Here is a 22,273-nt window from a genome sequence, read left to right on the forward strand (position 1 = left end):
ATTTCCAACTGCGGTATTAATTCAGACAGTCCAGCAAAAATAAAAGACTACAAGAAAATAAATCACTAATGCTTTAACTACATGGACAATTTTCTTCTCTGCAACACCCCATCAGCAATTACAATCCTAAACCATTATCCAGCAAAACCCGTATTACAACCAAATGTTTAGGTCACATCATAGTATACACTAGGTAGCTCAAATTTCAGCAGGACCAAAGCTAAAAAACAATGGCTGTTCTTCATCACGGGAGAAAGTCTTGCTTGCATTCCATGTGATTACTAAATTAATTCAAGAGAAAAAAAACAGGCTAAAAGAATCCCAACTGTCCATGTGGAAAGCTAGAGTTTTGTGGCAGATGCATACCCTTGCTGTCTGGAAGAATTACAATACCAGTAATTTAATAAAAAACATCTGCTGAAATTTGGCACAAACTCATCTGCCTTCAGCGATACAAAGCAGTCAGATTGGAAGAATGTGACAGGCTAGCATAATAGTATTCACTTGTGGCTTAAAAGTACTCCATGCCATGGACTGTTGGATCAAACAGCATTCCACGCAATACATTGTATATGACCATTGAAATAAAATGAAAGACATCCTCAGCTACACAATTCATTCCAGCCTTTCTAAACAGCAAACTCATTTTGCATCCAATTATGAAATTGTCTTATTTTTCTATTAGACAATGTGAAATCTAAACTGCATAGGACTATTTGGATAGCATGCAATATTTTACAAACTTTCTAATATATTGAAGTATTTAATGCTTTAACCTATTGCAACAATGTTGTTCAAGTGTCTGATGAAAGTAAAAAAACACTGGACAGTTGAAATACAAATTGTTGGCAATATTCAGGACAGCATCTGCGGAAAGAGAAACATTTGACATCAGAGGTCAAAAACCTTCAACAGATGCTCCCCAGCCTATTAAAATATTTTATTGCCCCCTTACTGTTAACTAAATGGTAAAAAAAAAATTTGGTTAGAAAGTTTACCTCATCCATTCCAAGACTTCAAGCAGACATTTTTTTCATCAGTTCAAGGAACGAACCCAATTTCCATTTGGCACTTCACCAAAAACCTGAAGGTATTTTATTTGTCTCAAATCTCATCCAGCCACTTTTTAAAAAAAAATAAAAACCTGCTTTTTCCAATGTGGGTGGTTTGAGTGGAAAACTACAATTCTGAACTAAGATTAATGCTTTAATATTCACTAATGTTTGCACATTACACTTGGGATTTTTCTCTTAAAACAGCCGGCACTTACACAGAAACTTTCAGTGATGTAACTACCTGGGGATTTTCACTAAACCTTGGCTCACAATACAAGACCTTGCTCGAGCATAACTCTGTCAAAGCAAGCATATCACATAATTGTTAAGGTCTGGAAACCATATTTCCTCCTCAATACCGTGAAGTGCATTAATTCTGTAAAGACTGTATTCCATGGTTTTGTGTTTTTAAAAAACCTTGTTAAGCAAAACAGGACTTCAGTTTCCCCCTTTCCCAACCTACAGGGTAGCCTCAACACTTGCTGACCTTGAAGTTACTGACAAGCACCCAACAAACTGTAACATGGTCATGTCCCTTCTTGAAATGGAGCTGCTGTCAGGATTCAGTCTGAGCCAATGATTGACAGCCAGGTACTGTTGTCTCATCAAGTTGCCTAACCAGTCAATCACATTTATCTTCAATAAAGATAAAAACAATTGTAATAGTTACATGCTCCAAAGATAATCAAATAGCTGAGAATTTATCGTAGGAACTAACAATAGCAAAGGAGTCAATCTGTGATATCACAAAAGCACTATACAGTTGTGCTTTTATACAGCTTGCGATTTCATTGAAGGTCTTTTTAGTTATGAATAAACTCTTCTTGAGCTTCCAGCCAGGTACAGGTATCAATTTGAACTGATGTTTTGATGACAAACTCTGCCATCTTCATCAGGGATGAAACCTGGGCATGTCTAGACCGGTGCTATTTATACACCTTTGTCATCCGTCCTTCCTGATTGGTTAGTCCGCATCCAATCAGGATTCTGCTGTCCCAACTCATTTACAATCGAATTCAAGCTCTTACTTGGAACAAGACCTTCACCTTTGTTAAATTCTTTTTCTCCAGTTTTATATCAATGGCTTCCTTCATCAGGTGGTCCCAAAAGCCACTGGGGTGGCACAGTTGTTTTGTGCCGAAGACAATCCAATGGCCATTGTGAATGAAATGTTCTGCATTCTTTTTAGTTTTTCGATGATCAACATTGGCAAGTTAAACTAGGCATTTGACATTTTTATTACTGACCCTAATAATTACTCACGATCACCTGTGTTCAATTACATCAATTCCAAAAGTACATTACTTCAAATTTATTCCTTGCAAGACATTTGGGGCAATAAAATAAAATACATTCTAAGTGGAATAACATGGAGGGTTTGCAGCATTTAGGAAATTTGAATATTTTTAAATAGTGGTTTTTAGCCTTGTATTGCAAAAGATTCATTAGTATTGCATTAAAATGTTTACAGCAGTGACAAAAGTGCACCTTTTGATCCGGGTTCAGAATTACAAAGTCACTGAAGGTTGTGCTTTGTAGAAAGTGTACAGAACAGACAACACAATATAATAACGACCAGTAACTCCAGAAAGATCTTAATGGAAATGTTACTAACCTAGTGCTGCTTCTTAAATATAGGTCTTGGCCAAGCCTCACCGGTATGAAACTTGCCTTGAGACAGAAGGGTGCAGGTTCCAGAGCCACTTTCAATGCCCAAGGACAGAGTTAACGTGACACTCCCAGGCAATGCTGGGGCAGTCACAAGATGTCAATTTTCAGTGAACACAATGAATCCAGCCCCCATTTGCAAGCATCCCGGATTAATAGTTGAAGGAGAACACTTTCAGTGTCCAAGTTAATGCAGCCCACTATGAAGTGCATGAGGCAAGAGGCTGGAAATGCAGCAAAAGATTGGAAAACTTAATAAAGCTGATCTACCTCAACCCCACATTATTCCTGTTCCTGCTCCCCCAACATCAATGAAATAAAACATGCCAGTATTCCCCTCTTTGAACTTCAAGCATATCTAATACATCCTTCTGCAAACTTGTTCCAGGAATTATGCAACTTCAACCTACATTCCAAAGATTTATTTTTCAAGTCAAAGATTCTTTTTTTAAAGCAAAGCTTGGCATCACCAAATCAGTGCTCAAACTACCCAGTGCTCTCCCAGTTTCTGTTATACATTCTCCTGCCCCAGAGAATTTGGGTGTTTTCCTTGATTTGGCCATTTTATAGCATTCTTTCCAAATGAGCAAATGGGAGCAAAATTGGTCTTACTACAGATACTAGCATGTTTAGATGCAGCCTAATCAAGTGGTCAATTACACAAACTCAGCTCCTGCACTGTTTTTTCAATATTTTTTGGGAGGGAGAAGCAATATTAAAATTAAAAATTCCAGGAGAACAAACATATTAGGTGAATTTTATAGGCAGTGGTAACATTAATGACAGAATATGGAAATGCATGCATTGCTCTTTGCAAGATCAGGAACTAAAATGCAGGCAGCTAAGCTGAGGGCATCTGATATCAAGAAATTTTCTGCACTAGTGATCCCAACCCTACCAATTCCTTAGAACATTTCTAGGCCCATCCCATTGCTGTTTTTAAGCATCTGCAGTATTCAAATGTGAAACTACTCCTGTTGCCAGGCATATACTGGTTTCAGCCTTAAACAGTAACAAGTGACCAGCTAATCTGGTTTAGTTCTGCTGACTGAAAAATCAATTAGTATAAATTCTTTGTTCAGTAGTTATTAAAAATATTATGTTTGTGGTACTGGGAAGCTGGATGACATTGAATAACACATACAAGAGACGGAGAGGTGAAGAACAAATGTTCAACTGTTCATTTTACTTGCAAGTCATCTAGCTAAAATGCCCTCTCATGTTACATTCAGTACATTGCACACACGGGAAGTTTGATAGCAACTTGCAAGGGTCAAAATATACATCAATACATTATGTATCCCTCAGCCCTTATTTTAAAGGTTTCTATGCCTTCCCACAGAGACCAGCCACTGAGCTATTAAGATTCAATAGAGTAATCATCCAATACAACCAACAACAAAAGATTTTTTTAAAACTAGGGGAAGAGGATAGACCGCCTCTATTCCCAGACATAATCCTGTGAGGGTATTGACAACTTGGGGATAACGCTAAGGTAATTTTATCTCTTGGTGGTGTAGGTATAGATCTTGGCTTGCATACTGCATTGTTAGTAGGGTCACCTCAGAAAGCACAGGTGACGGGCCTTGCCGATTAAGGATTGCTGTGTGATGATTCTGACCACCAAGCAGGTCACCTAGAATATCTGGGAATGGAGGCCACATTACAGGGGGAGGTAGAATTTTGGGGGTTTTTGATTGCAAGGGTAAGGTTCCACTTGCCTTCATACTGTTAATTAGCTTATTGAAGGAAGTCATATCTGGTCTGTTGAGCAACACACACAAAATGCTGGAGAAACTCAGCAGACCAGGCAGCATCTATGGAAAAGAGTACAGTTGACATTTCAGGCCGAAACCCTTCGGCAGGACTTTTCTTTGGTCTTTTATTTGTACAAGACCAGATGATGCAGTTAGAGTCTGTTCCAGATGTTCCACCATAAATGGGGTGGTAAGCTTCCTCTCAGATTCCATTTTGAGACCTTTCAGTTCTGCTTCCATCTCTTCCACAGACAAACTACTCCAGACTGTGACCTCTCCTTTAGCTTCTCCTCAGAGGTCAGCAGAGGTTTCACATCCACATTTACTTTTCGCAGTATTCCAAAATATCAACTTTTTTATTGATGTCCTTATAAGTTTCCTCATGATGGAACGGGTGCAAACTAGTTTCCAAATTTCTGAAACGGGTACTGGGATCATCAGCTCCAGACTAGAAAATCTCTCGTTCATGTGGGGTAGACTGCAGGCTACTGGAGCGACTGACTACCTGGTCTACTTAAGTTGCTTAACAACCATTGATAGAATCAACTGGATAATATTGACCATTCACCAAGCACCTCTTCAATCATCGATGGTAGTTGAAGAACACTTTTCTCCATATTAAAGAACTCATTGAAGTTCTCCGATGCGAGTTCAGGCAGGACTGCTTTCTGGGGAACTTCTTGGTCAGCTTCTGATGCAGAAACAGTAGGTTCTCTGCTTGGGCTACGCCATTGCATCCTACACCTTCTTTAATGGTCTGTGATCGTTTCCTCCGCCTCTTTGCCTGACTCGGATCCTCTAGCAGCGTGTTACCATCAAAGCCTGTCAGCTCTATTGTTTCTGATTGACTAGCAAGGCCAGCAGAAAACCATTCTGCTTCCTCTTCAGTAAAGTAGTCACATCACCTCCACTGACGAAAAATGCATCCGCCATCACCAAACTCTCTCCTAAAGCGCTTTTCTTTGCAGCCTCATTGATGCACCATCAATAACTCATTCTGAGACGTAAGAAGCGAGATATCGGCTTTTATTGACTGGAAGAATGAACAACACTACATCCTGGAGAATGAGGCCGGGCTCAGGCCTCAATCGCCTTTTTACAGGGGTCTGTGGGAAGAGCCACAGGAGCAGTCCAGACAGGTATATGTAGTTCACCACACTCATCCCCTTCCTTCTCTAGCATCTCTATCACCAAAGTCTTTGTCTCTGCCATCCTAATCAATGGTTCTTGATGTTATTATGCACCCACTTCCAATCTTCCACTGGCAACCCAACCCATGAATATTTTTATTCTATTTTCCAATGGGCTTCCAGATCCTCAACTAATAGGAGTATTGGTCACATGACAGCTATAACCACAGCTTTGGCACTGAGGACTGAGTACAACATCAAGATCTTTTTTTTATTCTCTCTCATGGATTTGTAATTCTTCACTTGAGAATTACCCTCTCCAAATTTAAAAGGTAGTCCTTCTTAGTGCCATCCAGTGGTGAATTCCTGCCAGAATTCGGATACAAGGATGCATGCCATTTGTCCAGATCCCAGATGCCTTCACTGTCATATTTTTCCAAAAGACTTGCTGGTCTCTGCATTGTATATGGGCACTCTTTGATTTCCAGCAGCTTTTCCATGGAATATCTATATGGTTTCTTCGTGCCATACATTTTTATTGTATCGTTTCATTGATCTTTTTCTTCAATCCGTTCTGTTTTATCCATGCCACCACCGAGGGTCAGCAGCTGCCTCTGCTGCTCTGCTGAGGCTCTGGGCTTACCAGTGATTCCTTTCATTCTGCCCAGTTCTCCATTGAACACTTCCGCTGAAACAGATAAAACATGCAAAGCTTCTTCAACCACAGAGGGAGAGTCACTCAGTTCATCCTTCTTGTCACTCCTTGTTCACGTTTCTTTTTGTTGTTCCAAAAGTCATTTTTCTTTATTATAGTGTTTTTGGTTGACAGTGTCTTTTTTCTTTTACAGGTGCGTTCAGTCTGCCCCTTTTTGCCACAGTTTTAGCAATCTAAATCCTTACACCAGCATTCTTTTGTTGAGTGCCTAGTTTTGCCACAACAGTAACATTGATTACCAATAGGTGTCTTATTTTTAAAGTCAGTAGAAACTTTATGAACTTGGGAAGATGGCTCAAAAGCTATACTTCTTCATTTGCCAGCTCCATAGCTGTACTAATCTCAACTGTCTTCTGTAATGATAGTCTGTCTTCTGTAAGCAAACGTTTCCAAATTGCCTCACTGTGTAGACCACATATGGGTCTATCATGTACCGTGTTATTCAGCCGCTGCCCAAAATCAGTGTTCAGACAACTGCTTCAGCACCACATCAAATGTGAAATAGAATTGCCTTCCTCTTGATTCCTTTCCTGAAATTTACTCTCTCAGCAATAAAGACTTAGGTAAATAGTGGTCCTTTATGACTTTAACTATGTCCTCATCAGATTCATCACCAAGTTTAGCATGTTGCACTAGACTGCATAATAAATTAAACGTTTTTGTACCCATCACAGTCAGAAAAGTTGGAACATAAATATTATCTGAAATTTGACTTGCCAGTGCAAAATACTCATATCTTTTTGTATATGAACTCCACTGCTTTGTCATTTTGTCATACGACCCCATAATTCTAAACATTGTTACTATTTTCCAACAGTCACGTTCCAGAAAAGGTAACTAGACTTATCCGTCACTTTTCTTTTTAACCATTCTGTTCTCATTCTCTCCCCTCAATTTCTCTCACCAGGCTTCGTGAGGCCATTTTGTTTTTGTTCACCGTCATGACACAGCGGTAGACCGCCAGCATTGCACATGGACTTTACTTGCCAAGGGGAACAAAACAATAAATATCGTGTGAGGACTTGTCACCGCATCACAAGTTGTTATGTTTGTAGCACTGGGAAGCTGGGTGGCCATGAATAACACCCACGGGGGACAGAGAGGTGAGGAACAAATGTGCTGCTGTTTATTTTACATGTAACTCATCTACCCAGAATCCCCTCTCACATTACGTTCAGTACATAACATACAGGGATGCATGATAACACCCTGTCAGGTTCAAAATGTAAGTCACTACATAAAAAAAGAATCTATTTGCACTTTTAGAGAGCTATTGCTCAGTCTGGATTTTTGCAAATAGAAGAATTTTACCAACCTCCAAGAAAGTAATCCCCGAGGAAAGCCCTGACCTTGGAATGTCACTGCTTTTAACTCTGCAATCCTAGATATCTAGCAACAGTGACATTAAGGATAGGCAGGCACAATTTTAATCTCATATTTTAAACATTTTGCCAAGCATGAAATAATGATTAGAATATTTATGCAGGCTAAAGTGACAGAAAGTAAAATTTTAATTCCTCAACTCCTTCAAAAATTAGATTGTTAGAAAAGTACCATGGATAGTCCATTGTGAAAGCAGCGGACAGAGTTAACATGCCATTGAAAACTTCAGTTCTGTGCAACAAAAGCCACAGTTTTTAGTGCACTGAAAAAAAATGGCTCATAGCTCAGAGCTTGTCTCGTCCAGTTAAGTTTGGAAAGCTTCAAAACATCACAGCCCATGGAAAATTGCAAATCTAATTTGAGTTAAAACAAATAGGCTTTCTCAACCATCTATTATAAATATTACTACATGACTCAGAGGGCGAACAGAGTTGAGCTGGAAATCAGCCAGCCAGTTATGCCCAGTACATTAGGGAGACCAAAGGTCTCTGATTACTATATGACCAAGCCATTATCTGAAATGTTGTGCGCAAAATTGCAGTTTGGCTCGTCCAGGGAAGTTTGGATTCCTAAGGGGCTCTTTGTGGAATTGGGAAGCTTTCAAGTTAAGTTGTTGGAACTGAGTTCCCCAGGAGTGCAGTATGTATGAAAGTTTTGATTTGACAAACTGAATTTCTTAATACACTGATTACTCTCTCTCAAGTCCAAGCATAAACAATGTTGAGAAGCTATCACTGCAATACTTGGGGCATTTTACATATAGTACAAAATTGCAAGCATCTGGCAGAATTCTCTTCCAATAAATCACAATGTGCCTTTCAAAGTCCAACTCAAGGACTATCATCAGAGTGTCAATGCCTGGCAAACGGGCATCTCATTCTTATTAATGCTACCTATAGATAAACTGGTTAGGCCACATCTGGAATATTCCATACAGTTTTGGTCCCCCACTATAGGAAGGCTGTTGAGGCTTTGGGGAGAATGAAGAAGAGTTTACCAGGGTGCTGCCTGGTTTAGAGGGCAAGTGTTATCACGAGAGACTGGAAAAACTTGGGTTATTTGCTCTGGAATGGTGGAGGCTGAGGGAAGAGCTGATAGAAGTTGATAAGATTATGAGAGGCATTGATAGAGTCAACAGGGAGCATCTTTTCCCTCAGGGTAGAAGTATCTCATACCAGAGGGCATGCACAGAAGGTATGAGGGGGTAAGTTCAAAGGGGATGTGAGGGGCAAGTACTTTTACTCAGAAAGTAATGGACATCTGGAGTGCGCTGCCTAGTATGGTGTAGATGCAAATACATTAGAGGCTTTTAAGATACATTCAGATAGGCACATGAATGAGGAAGATGGAGGGATATGGACATCGTGTAGGTAGGAGGGATTAGTTTTTGGAGATTTTAAATTTACGTTTTAGCTGGTTCAGCACCACATTGTGGCCCGAGGGACCTGTACCTATGTTGTACTGTTCTATGTTCTATTCACAGTTCAAGTCAAGCATACATAAAACAATCGACAGGTCATGCAACATCTGTGGAAGGATTAACAGAGGGTCCTGGTTAGAGTGGAGGTAGCCAAGTGGTGACCATGAGGAGGATAGACAAGGCGAATGGTCACAGTGTGTCCCAGGGAAGGACAGTCTAAGAATTAGAGAACATAGATTTAAGACAAGGGGAAACATTTAAAAGGGACCCAAAGAGCAAAAAAAATGTTTAAATGTCCTTTGTAAAACGTAATTGTACTCACCCTCATCCATGCTGCATGATGGACTCGAAATATTAATGTATTGTTCTCTACACGGATGATGTCAGACATTCTGAGTGCTTCCAGCATGTTGTTTCAAGATTCCCAGCATCTGATATTTTTATTTTCTTAATAAAGTACTCATGGAGCATTAATACATTTAGACCAGGGTTTCCCATCTTTTTTTATGCTATGGACCCCAACCATTGACTGAAGGGTCTTTGGATCCCAAGTTGGGAACCTCTGATCTAGACCCTCTGCACTTGACAAATTTCATTTACTCTACAAGTCTTTCAAAAGTTAGAGTGGTGGCTAACTATGTACTTTCAGCAAAGAAGCTATCCATTCAATGGCTAACAGCATGGGCACAGAAGCAGCATGCCACTGACCTCCTCATAGCTCATTTGTCCTGCTGGAGTCTGAGAGTAGTGATAGCAGAACTTTAGAAGTTACTGGCCTTCTATCACCTTGATGATACAAGGCAAATGTGCACATCTTCATAAATGCGCACATTTTGGAATGGGTGAGATGAACATGGCCATTTAGTGCTGCAAGGTTGGATAGCACAAAAGGAATGGGGAAAAAAATGCCAAGCTTCTGACTAGAACAAACAAGCCACTACCCAAATGTGTTAAACTTGCATAGAAATACTAAGCAATGCGTGATTTGACCCTGCTGAATTTGGAGGTCGTCATCTCTAACGTGCTTTGGAAATTTAGAGCCTCATACAGAATTCCCCAGCATGCCAAAACTGAAAATGAACCAACTTCATAACTACAGATCAAAACTACTGCGTATTGAAAACATGTTTAACTGGCATTAATTGGATCTTGGAAACATTCAACCAAAGCTTGAGGAAAGTTGACTGGCTGGAACCTAGGACTGGTTTGTATTGACTGGAGAGTTAAAGTTCTGCATAATTACCTTCACAAGAGGGAAGGGAGAACAACTGCTCACACATATACCCTGTCATTAAGCACACAGCAATGTTAGGAGAAATCTGGGGAGGTGTTTAACCACCAACTGGGTAAATTATAAATGTCATCTGGCACCCAACAGAGAGCGAGAGAGAAAATGTGTGTTTATTCAAGTGCTGAAGATAAGGGTTTCCTGATAATCTGACTCACTTAGTAAAATACAGATTCCTGACCAATATTTTGTTTTGCTGTTTGCTAGTTTAAGACATGTGGTAGTAAAAGTCAGCCAACGTGAAGAGAAAAAAGTATTGGTTTCAATAGCTGAAAAAGAGAAGCAGTAAAGCACAAACTGGGGCTGAAGTACGTTGCATCAGATCTTTCTTGTAAACAAGCAATCACTTACTTTCTCGTAAGTGACTCTAAGCAAGCACCGCTACAATTCCCATTACTGTATGAAAAGAGCACCACTCAGAGTCTAAAGAAGTAATAGCAACCTGCCACGCTAAACGGTCTAGTACTACTGGCATATGATGTTCAGAGACTGATTTGTAGCCAAGTGACAGCTATTAGCGGATTAATATTAACCAGTAAGTTTAACTTGCCATTTATCTTGTGTAAACCTATTACCAATTACAGTGCACAAAAACAATAGATTCAACACATTCAGAACAATGTATTACTGTCAATAACCTGTGAAAAATGTAGTCACTTCCGTAGTTTTGTTATTGCACTGCCAAGCTGCTGGTAAAGCATTTTCAACAGCCCTCTGGCATCAAACACAAAAGTGACACATGTTAAACAAAGGAAATAAAAATAAAAGAAAACTTAAAATGGAAGCAAAATATTTAGAGGTGCGATGGATATTCACTGTCCAGGGTTTGGGGGCCTGTTTGCGAAGCTTAGCTTTCTAATGTTGCTGCTGACACTTCTAGAGATCAAAGAGCTGTTTTTGAGTAAGTTAAACTTCCAATCAATATTCTTTCTTCAGCTTCTTGTTATAAATGGGAGCCAGTCTTCAGTTCTTAATGCAAAAAGGCAAGCAATAATCAGTCTGATGTTAAAAGGACAGCTTCGCAAACAACACTGTCTACAGAGCACAGACTGATGGCCCACAGCATGGGGCTGGTTGCAGTAAGACAATGGGGTTATGTTAAGTGGCCTGTGTCCTGACAAAGGGTCTCGGCCCGAAACATTGACTGCTCATTTCAACGGATGCTGCCCAACCTGCTGAGTTCCTCCAGCTTGTTTGTACGTGTTGATTTGACCACAGTATCTGCAGTGTACTTTGTATTTATCAAATCAGACAACACTGGCTAAGTTATTTAGTTCAAGGAAGCTTGCAGACTAGATTGATTTTATCCCTTAGCACATCAAATAGCTAATTGATCAACAGTTGGAAGATTTGTGCACTCAGAGATTCAGCTTCACAGTATTAATTTGGGGTCTCTGTTCCCAGAAGCTTAAGACAGTCTGTGTGAAAAAGGATCTGAAAAAATATCTGTGTGAAATCATCTAAGTGGCAAAAGAAAGTATAAATGTAAGAGAGTGGTTAGGCTTGTTGGGACTGGTCAAGGAACAGCAAGAAGAATGACAGAAAGACAGGATGAACTATAAAACATTCATCTGCCATTGATTTATGCAACAAATGACTGGTTAGCTCATTCGAATTGTACCTGTGTTTTGGAAATACTCTATTTTAGAAATTGTTTTCAATTTGGAAATCTTTATGAGATTTAAAACTCAGAGGTTTTCTATGTTTTTCTTTATAAGAATTTTATCAAAATTTAAATGTGTATTTCTAAAAAATAAACAAACTGTGTTTAAACTACTTTGCTAGATGGTAGCATCTCCTCCTAGGTAGGTAGGGAGGACCTACCACTGAAATAGTGGGTATGGCAGCTTAACTTGCTGTGGAGGATAAACAGGGAAGACATATAGCCTTTGAAGGGTAGGTGGCTACAGTATAACCTCCCTTTAGAGAGGGCACCCATAGCTATCTATAATCGGTTAGGGCTTAGGAGCTTCATTTGAGTTTCAAACTTTGTCTTCACAGAGGAAGAGACTAGTAGGATTGGTGGCACCACAATACATTCAGTTCTGCATCTTAAGCTTTCAAGATGTCAACTATAAAGAGACCTTCTTAACTCTATCCCAAGCTGCTCATTTCAATGGTCAGTCACCTCTCAGACTATGTCTACTAGACAATGATAAAATTGTAGGAAAATGCTGGTAGATTAAATAGTAAAACACTTTGAAGTACTATACATCAACTAATGAAAAAAGCTGTTCGGAAGAGAAAATAAAATCAGAGAAAACATGGACAGAAATATTCCATGTACATCCTAATTATCTATTCCCATAAAATGAGAGAATTTGTTATCTATAGCTTCTACAATTTAAGGTCATAATATTTTCCCATGTTTTATAGGCTTTTTAATGACTTAACTTTGAGATACTGAATAAACCATAGAGTTCCAGACCAAAATGACATTTGACTAGACAAAAATCAATGCCACGAAGGCTGCTAAATCTTTGTAGATCTCCTTTTGGCAGAGATCTCAAGTATTAAATCCACAGCATTGCTGTGCATTTTTGGACACTGACAACTATTTCTACAACTGCACAGAATTGAAAAAAAAACAATGGTAACATATGATCAAATTCCCAAAACCAAACACAGTGATCACCAAGCATATTCATCCGAAATCACTCCAAAAAGTTTTGATTGTTTGAACTTTTCACTCGGCTTGTAATTCTGCTTTCACATTTGCAGTGCTTTAACTACTGGTTCATATACATCAGTACTACATTTACTAGGAAGAAATATCTTTCACTGTGCTCTCTGAAGGGGATGTACAGGCTTCCTGTACATTTCAAGACAATTGTTGATGAAATTGATATATTAGTAAACCCACAATTCCAATAAAGCATCTCAAAAGCTTTGTTGTTTGTGCCTTCGGAAAAGAATAAATACTTACCCCAAAATAGACTGACGAGGTGCTTGAAATCATTCACGTTAGAATCAGTAAGGATCCAAAAGAGATTTGTTTGGTCAGATTGACGTGCTAATAAACCTTTTATTGAAGGGAACTGGTGGCCAACTATGGCTTGCAGGACAGAACATTCCTGAATATCACATCAATAGATTTGGGATTGATCTGCATTGATCAGATACTTTTGGACTTCACTTCTCACTTGACCACTGGATTTCAAATGGAATCTCAGGTGAATACAGTCATGCTGAACCATGCGGCTGGATTGACTTTGCATCTGGCCCCACAACCTTCTACCAGCCAAGACAGGCATAGACAGCATTGTACTTGCTTGATAATTGTAGTAAATATCTTTCCTAAACTGCCCCTTCAAACTTTAATTTTGAACTATTAAAATTAAAAACAAAAAATGATTAATATTTGAAACTGTTGTAATCCAATTACAATCAGAGGTATTTATGTAATTGTGCTTCAAATGTCTTTGACATTTTGACATCAAGCAGTCAATGGGCCATGAATTGCAACAAAGGGGATGGGAGCAGATCATGTGGACAAGATCAAGTACAATCCAGTCGATTAAGGATGGCACGTCATCATACCTTTCACAATTCTGCAGCCACACAAGTTATGGTGATTCAGAAAAGACCATATTAGTGCTGTTGTAGATCAGCATCAATTGAATCAAGCTGCATTAAACAAGCTATTCCTTCCCGAGTGGAGGGTTTTAAAAATAAAACTGCACTGCAAATTGGAGCAATGCCATTTATTCACATGAATATCTGATATGTAGAAGCAGCTGTCAGAGACAACACATTGGTGATTGACATTTACATTTTAGAAGCCATTACGCAGGAAATAATGCAGCACAAACCAGTACTAGTTCAACTTGCAGGAGACAAACATATTAGCATCATGCGCTGAAACAAACTCCGGACTTCAATTTTAAAGCCAACTCATGGAACACCCAATTGTGGGGAATAGGGAGGGACAGAAAATGACCAGTCCCCAATACTTAAGACTGACTGGCAGCTCAAGGTCCCCAGGTCAGACTTTGATATTAGTCATAATCCAATAACACTATTGTCATTTTAAACTCCAGCTTCCTAAAAGGAACCAATAGTAATCTCATTCATGGGCACAGTGCCCAAGCCAAAAATTAAATAACCAAAACGAATAACTGTGTTCCAGCATTTTTGGGTATACCATAATACCATAAGATACAGGAGCAGAATTAGGCCATTTGGCCCATCAAGTCTGTTCCACCATTTTGTCGTGGCTGATCCATTTCCCTCTCAGCCCCAATCTCCTGCTTTCTCCCTGTAACTCTTCATCCCTATCAACCTCAAATTACTCAATGACTTGGCCTCCACAGCCACTAGTGGCAACACATTTGAGAGATTTGCCATTCTCTAGCTAAAGAAATTCCTCTTCATCTCTGATCTAAATGGACATCCATCTAACCAGCTTTACTTGATGTGGTTTTGCTATTCAGGCCATACAATTGCTGCAGCACCATTTTAACAAACAGGCCCATCATTTGCATGAGGAACAAGGAATTGTTTTAAATACAGTACCAGTACACAAACTTCTACACAGGTTCCCTGATACTCTCTGCCTGCATATTTATACTATGTTCAAGCAGAAGACACAAAGAAAAATAGTAGTCAAGAGGTCTCAGCTACTTGTTCTAAAGTTAGAGGTAAGGATCCTTTTAAGGAATAAGCTAAATGGCAGCAAAACTCATGATTCAGATATTGTTAAATTCCACCCCCCCCCCCTCAATGGCGACAGCAATTTCCTGTTGACAAAACAGACATCGGATGTCTCTTTTGTACACTTTTAATAAGGAGTGGTCTTGAGTGTGGGATTCTAAAGTAACCCCTGTTCTGCATTGCTCAAGTCAGTTTGAGGGGAGACAGTGAAGTGCAAGCTCCAGATGTGTATCAGCGCAAAAGATGTAACAGAGTCAATCTGCTAATGATCTACACTCCTACCAAATCTCAGAAGCTTTCGCCAACCATTTAATACCAATTGCAACTTGTTCCAAGTCATTGAACACATCAGTGTAAGTTAGTTACATCCCGTGAAACGTTAGATGAGAATGAATTAAATAAAAGCTTCCACTTCATTATTCAATATTTCATTTATATTTAAATTCCATTGATAACAATTCAGTCTGGCCACTGGCATATAATCGACCAGTAGGGCAGAACCACCAAACTGGTTGGGTCCAGACAACACTTTCAACTTCACTTTGCTTCAGGGTCACATCAGCTAAGTATGGAGGATTCATGATACGTTCTTACTGACACTCGACTTGGTATATATCCTATTCCAATTATAATACATTTCTGAAAAGAAGCATGTGCCCAATTAAAAGAGAATATATACAAATAACATGCAAAATGGTGGCACTGATTACGAAAAAATGCAAACAACTTTCAAAACGCATAGTTATAATAAACATCTGGCTGCAGAATTTAACAAAAATACTCTGTACATATCCACTAATATATACTCACCAATATAGGAAAATATGCCATTGCTTTGGAACATAATTTTCATTTGCTTCATAAACCATTGTGAGAAGCAAGTACAGTTGATTTTGTGCAAGTCATTTTACAGATATAGCTAGGATCCATTAGATAGCCCAGTCTTCTTGTTTAAACCAGATTCTCCCTGGAATCACTAAGTGACTCAAAGCATGCACTCTGCTCCACAATGCCCGTCACGGGATTATGACACAGTGAAGTTCCAGAAAGGATGAAATTCCTTTTCCGATCTTAAGTAGGAGATGTTCAGAAACAATTGATGGAAGTGAACTGCTGAGCTGGATTAATCTGCATCGTGCTCCCACACAGACTGTGTGACTCCTGCTCTGAAGGGGGAAAAACAGCTCTGCAGTGCCAAAAAGCTACTTCATATTTTGAACAGCCTCTGATTTGATACAAGCACTTCTTTGTTGCTACAAGTCTACTCAAGAATCCAAGTAATCCTCAAGCCAAGTAAATCTTCAATGAGCTTCAAAATAAAAATAAAGGTGTCCAAATTACACAAGCTGAAATCTCAGAATGCTGTTACAAATTCAAGGGAAGTGAAAAATCCAATAAGAAAACATTCCTAAGTGCCAGAGTAATTTTTGTGGTCTAGATTTGCAATTTTGCTGGAAAAGCTCAGTGTATAAAATGTGCTTTTGGGTCTCCATTTATGGTTCATAATGCAAAGATATATTTATTAGTATATCTGTCTTGACAGTCACAACACAACATTAAAATTGCATTGAATTAAACTGTACTAATAGAAACTACACTGAAAATGACACCAAAGTAGGGATCCTTGATTTTTCCCTTCCAGAAGTGGGAGGCAGGCAAAGGACAGTTCAAAACAATCCCTCACATTCATTTAATTAATACTTATACTGACAATATTGTAGAGGTGCCATGTTATGTAACTTCAGAAACTAATTGAAAGAAAAACATGGGAGTCTGGGGTTAACATGCCTACTTCAGACAACTTTCGTAAGGCGTGCACATATGGGCACAGAGTATACCATTCACACACTTTTACATATAACCCATAACGAATTCTATAAACAATAAATGCTTCAGACAATATATTTATATTACTTAAATATTACTGAAATGTTAACTACAAGCACTGCTCAGCTATAAACTTCAAACAAAATAGAATGCACCTCAGCATATTGTGGTGCTCGGGGAGCTGTGGTCAGCATTCCTCGCGGCCGGTGCTACTTATTGTTCTTGCTTTTAAGATGTGCTTATGGTATGCGTATTCAGTAGAATTACGGTGATATGTTCCAAGTTCATTTATTTTAGCTCAGGTTATACAGCTGCTCGCTTGTGTGTTGGTGTGCCACCCTGAAGGTGAGTGGGGTGAGTAATAATCACCTCCCCCATCTGAATGTGACTGAGTCAGTTCTCACCGAGTGACTGTGTCTGTTACTGTGCTTGTCACAATAAAAATGGCAGCTGAGATAAATGAGCCTTTCTCATCTGCCACCACGGACTGAATGCTTGCAACATTAGTGTTGGGAGTGGGATCAGAAATGGATGGTGAAATTGAAGAGCTATAAAAGCTAGACACAGGGAATAAGTTGAGGGATGAGCAGGACACCTCCCCGGCACGGGGCTCTCAAAATTGGGTTGCTGACACGGGGGGCGGACCTGGGAACTGAGCATCAGTCCTTCCCAGAGAACCCCGATGAGCAAGTGTACCCGGGGTGCACAGTGGTACGTGTCACCAGCACCCTTCGTGGCCCACACTGGGGACCCAAGATACCACAGCCACGGGAGAATGGGCAATGCTGCATGCACCAACAACGCCAGAGAAAGAAAAGGATCAATGGACTCCAGCAGCTCACATCACAAGATCCACCCAGATGCAATGGTATCAGCCACCGGGAGCCTCACCTGGCGCAAGTCGAACTTGCCACATGGCACATTGAGTGGAGCCCCATTGAGACAGCGGTGGAGGGGATGCCCTCTTCCACCAATGCTGGCCGAGCAGCGCGACCTCAGGACCCTTGCAGCAGCGTTGCAAGCTGAGGCCACTGGAGGAAGAACTAGGAGGCAGAGGGCACTGTATGGGAGAAAGCCTGGTGGGGTGTTCACAGCAGGTCTTTGCCACTGTGCTCAGCAGGGCTGCCCCCAGTTCTCACTCGCAGCCCAAGGAGAGCTTGCCCTCCACGCCTTTGTAAAGGCGCTAATGCCAAAGTGCCTTCGGTGGCACGTTCTCCTGACGTCACCATCATCACTGGCCGAGGTGCTGTCAGACGCGGAGATGGTAGAGCAATTTTAGCCTGCCAGGTGTTCCAGTGTCTCCCCACACGCCGTGAGGCTGGGTCAGTGTCGATGAGGAGGAGCCAGTGAGAAGTCCAACCAGTGCCGCGTTGGCCCCACCGCGTGCCACCGAACGATCTCTGCTACCGAGTGGCAAAGCAGGCCATGTGCCTTGGAACTGCCCTGCACCAGAACCATACCTCAGTGCAGCCATGGGGAAATGCCAGGCGGCTGGCACTCCCCGAGACCTCCAGCAAAATCCCTCTGTTGTCGCCTCCCAGGGCAGGCCACTTGGGTGAAGATCAAGGCTTATACACAGACTTTGAGGTGGAAGGTGTCAGATGCCGTAAGTTGGTGGACACGGATTCAACCATCTCTATCATCTGTCCCGGTGTTCTCCCCCAACACGGACCAGCCTTCCCGCCTGGGTGGACAACGACGGTGGTCCAGCTGGCTATGGTCACCAGCGACTGTCTGGCAATGAGAGGGAAGAGACGGCTGTGTCTCACTGTGGGGAAAACACAGCGGAGCACCAGGTGTGGCTAGCCAACGTCCGGCACTTCTGCATCGTTGGCCTGGACCCGCTGGTGGGGCCCGTGTGGATGTGCCAGAGGCAACACTCTGAAGCCGTGGTTCTCCGGCAGGGAAGCTCGAGGAAGCAGGCCAGGCGGGCACAGCAGCACACGCCACCAGTCTCACAGCGGCCCACCACAGCGCAGCACACCCTGTAGCAGCCCAACACAATGCAAAGCACCACGCCGAAACCTGCAGTGGAGCGACATGCACCACCACCTGCCACCCTAGCGCAACTCACCCTGCCCGTCACCAGCAACCGCACCAGGGCAGCATGATGCCACGGGCAGCACTACTGTGGGACCACCCAGGCTGTGGTAGCAGAGTATCAAGGGTTTGGATCAGGACCAGCAGGGGCAGCTGAAAGACATCTCGGACTTCTTCACAGACAGGGATGAGGACTGCAGACGCACAGGGCTAATCCAACACCGGGGACACCCAGCCCTTCTACCTGCAGCTCCATCACCTGACCCTCACCAAAGCTCAGGCAGCAGTTGTATCATTGAGCCCTCCAAAGCCCATGGGCAGCCCCAATGGAAGGAAGATGGGTCATGGTGGCTCTGCATAGACTACCATCTCAATGCCATGACCCAGAAGAGCTGTGACACGCTGGCCCGAATTGATGATGCAGGGTCACGGGTTTGACCTGGCTCAGCTCTCTCAAACCTCACAGCAGCTGCTAACACATCGATCGGGGGAAAGACTACCTTCGCCATCGGTCAAGGGCTTTGTCACTTCCAGGTAATGCTGCTTGGCCACGTGTAACATCCTGGCCACATTCACGAGACTGATCGAGGGTGCAGGCTCACATTCGGCAGAGTTACTGTGTCATCTATTTTGACGATCTCCTGGTAAATGTCACCATTTTTGATGATGCCCTGCAGAAGGGGGCTTCTCCACCATCCACTAGGTGAACCTGCACCTCAATCCTGCAAAATGCTGCTTGCTGCACCACCAGACGAAGTTCCTGGGGCACAAGGTGAGCGCAGGAGTGGTGATGGACAGTCAGGGAATGGCCCATCACCCATGACGTCTCTGAGCTTCGCAGCGTCCTACGGCTGGCAACATACTACCGCCAGCTTAGGGACCTTGCCCCTATTGCCAGCCCCCTGCACCAGCTCACCGAGAAGGGGAGGCCCTTCATCTGGACTGACAGCTGTGTTGCCAGCTCCGAACTGCGCTCACCCAGACCCCGGGGCTGGTGTACTCTGAACCAGCACGGCTTCAGTGTTGACACAGACACCATCAACTGGGGGGGGGGGAGGGTCAGTGCAGTGCTGTCATAGGAGGGGGTCTGATGAGAACACATTGTGTTGTACTTCAGCCCTGAACAGAACCATTGTGTCAGCCACCGGGAGCTCTCGGCATCGGTTCAGGCCCTCTGCCACTTCCAGCCCTACCTCTCTGGTTGCTCTTCCTGCTTCACAGGGATCACGTGTTGTCAACCTGGCTGTTGAGCTGCCACTGTGGCTGCAGGCTCTCCAGGACGACAGCTCCTCATTGCTGACCCTGTGAGGCCACTGAGTGGTCTATGGCCATCACCTCGAGGAGTGGAGCCGGGGCAAGCAGCAGTGGCAATGCTTCAGGTGACTGCTGGCAGCGAGGTAGGCCTCCCCACCATCGACCACAGCGGCTGCACAGGGATCAGGAAAGTGAGCCAATGCTGGCCCGGGTGAGGGAATAGCTGAGTGAGGTAGGGTGGGGTGGAGCTCTCAGTCCTGGATCCAGAGGTCGAAGCCCAATACTCTCAGTGGGACATACTGGAGGTGTGCGATGGGCTGCTGTTCCGGTGGTGGCAGTTTTCCGATGGTGTCACATCTCCTGCAGCTGGTGGTCCCTGGGGGCTCCACTCCACAGTGCTGCGGCAATGGGGCACCAATGCAGCAGTGCCTGGTGGAGGCCCCAAGGGAGCGTGTAGGGATTGACATCCTGGGCCCCTTCTGCCTCGATGTTGGAAATCACCAGGCTCTAATGGCCGTAGATTACTTCACAAGGTGATCACAGGTGTACGTGGTCCCAGACAAGAGCACCACTACCACCGACAGGAGTTCTTCTGCCATTTCGGCACCCCTGAGGAAGTCCACAGCAACTAAGGGCACAATTTTGAGATGCAGGTGTTTGGCGAGGTCTACAGGTGGCTGGGAATCACCAAAATATGGACACCCCCCCCCCCCCTTCAGCTGCAAAGTGATGGCTGGTGACCTACACCCTGGCTACTCAGCGTGATTGGGATCGCCTCCTACCCCTGGTATTGTGGGCATACCAGACAGCAGCTCAGGAGAGCACCAGGTGCCGCCGACTGTGCACGTGCTTGGGCAGGAGCCATGTACGGTGGCGGATTTGATGTTTGGCGCCTTTCCCCGAGCCGGAGGTTCCTGTGGCAGCTGGGTTGGAGCATCTGCTGTTCACGATGAGGCTCGGCAAAACCAAAGCACAGCAAGCAGCCGTCAGAAATGGGCTTATGATACCTGCAGGGACTATCCTCAGAGCTGGACCACATCTCCGATGTGGTACACTGGGCACGGCTGCCTGAATGACAGAAAGAAATCGGGCTGCACCAAGGCTGGCTTGCACTGTATCAGGCCTTGGCCACCATCAACATAGAAAGCTGAGGGAAGGAGGTGAAACTGTGTGCCCCTGCCCCTTTCAATCCCAAACAGTGCCTCCTCTGGGGGGGGGGGGGGGGCGAGGTGGAACTACAAGCACAATCCCACCCCCCCTCCCGCCATGCCCCAAGCAGTGGTGTCAACCACAACTGGGACTTTTGGACTTTGTTGTGGACGCGGTTGCCGGGGGCAGCTGACACCTCAGGTGGGGGCAGTGTGGCGCTCCAGAGGCGCAGTTGGCAGCTCGCTCCAGCATTCCTAGCGGCAGCTCCATTTATTACTCTGGTTTTTAAAATGTGTTCTTGGTGTGAGTGTTCAGTAGAATGTTGGTGAGATTTTAAGTTCATTTATTTTGGCTCGGGTTATACAATTGCTCGCTTGCGTGCCATCCTGACTGTAACTGGGGTGTGTAAAATCACCTCCCCATCTGTACGTGACTGAGTCAGTTCTCACTGAGCTACTGTGCTCTGCTATTGTGTTTGACATAATAAAAGTGGCAACTGAGATAAACTTTTCTCATCTATCATCATGGACTGAATGCTTGCCACAAGACACGCACACACACTATACCACAGAATATAATACAACTGCTACATAGACATCCACAGCATAATAAATGTTTAATTGCCCCATTCAGGCATAAGGGTTTAATTGCTGCGGAGGATTTCTTGATCTTGTGGGATATCGCCTTTCCTGATAAGGGGGAGGGTTCACTCTGCTTGGCAGGTTTGACCTGTGACTGTGAAAAGATCTTTGGTTCCAGGTGGAGGTAAGAGTTGACTCTGGGATGACTGAAAGTGGTTCCGACAGCTCTGGACACCTTTCTTCTCTAACAATTGACTCAGCTTTCCTCCGCTGTGTAGGAGAGTGGTCCAGTTGATCCTTCTGAGTACCAACTTTTGATCAGCTCTGCAGTCCCTCGCCAGGACTGCTTGTCC

The 22,273-nt window shown here is 43.0% G+C and overlaps 1 protein-coding gene and 2 pseudogenes across 2 annotated transcripts in view; all 3 read right to left on the reverse strand.

Moving 5' to 3' along the window:
* Positions 1–22,273, reverse strand: part of rgl1 (ral guanine nucleotide dissociation stimulator-like 1) — a 267,685-nt gene that overhangs the window by 156,820 nt on the left and 88,592 nt on the right. Inside the window, exon 1 of one of the 2 annotated variants that reach the window (XM_073063604.1) lies at positions 15,880–16,229. The exons of the other annotated variant lie outside the window; for it this stretch is intronic. Within the exon in view, the coding sequence (XP_072919705.1) occupies positions 15,880–15,900 (21 nt within the window). The 5' untranslated portion in view covers positions 15,901–16,229. Of the gene's footprint in view, positions 1–15,879; positions 16,230–22,273 lie in introns of those variants that run through there. 2 annotated transcript variants of the gene reach the window in all.
* On the reverse strand, positions 4,214–5,643 carry LOC140737416 (eukaryotic translation initiation factor 4E transporter pseudogene; annotated as a pseudogene).
* Positions 5,640–6,143, reverse strand: LOC140737417 (eukaryotic translation initiation factor 4E transporter pseudogene; annotated as a pseudogene).

The sequence above is a fragment of the Hemitrygon akajei genome, chromosome 12 (assembly GCF_048418815.1).
Source record: "Hemitrygon akajei chromosome 12, sHemAka1.3, whole genome shotgun sequence".
Lineage (NCBI taxonomy): Eukaryota > Metazoa > Chordata > Chondrichthyes > Myliobatiformes > Dasyatidae > Hemitrygon > Hemitrygon akajei.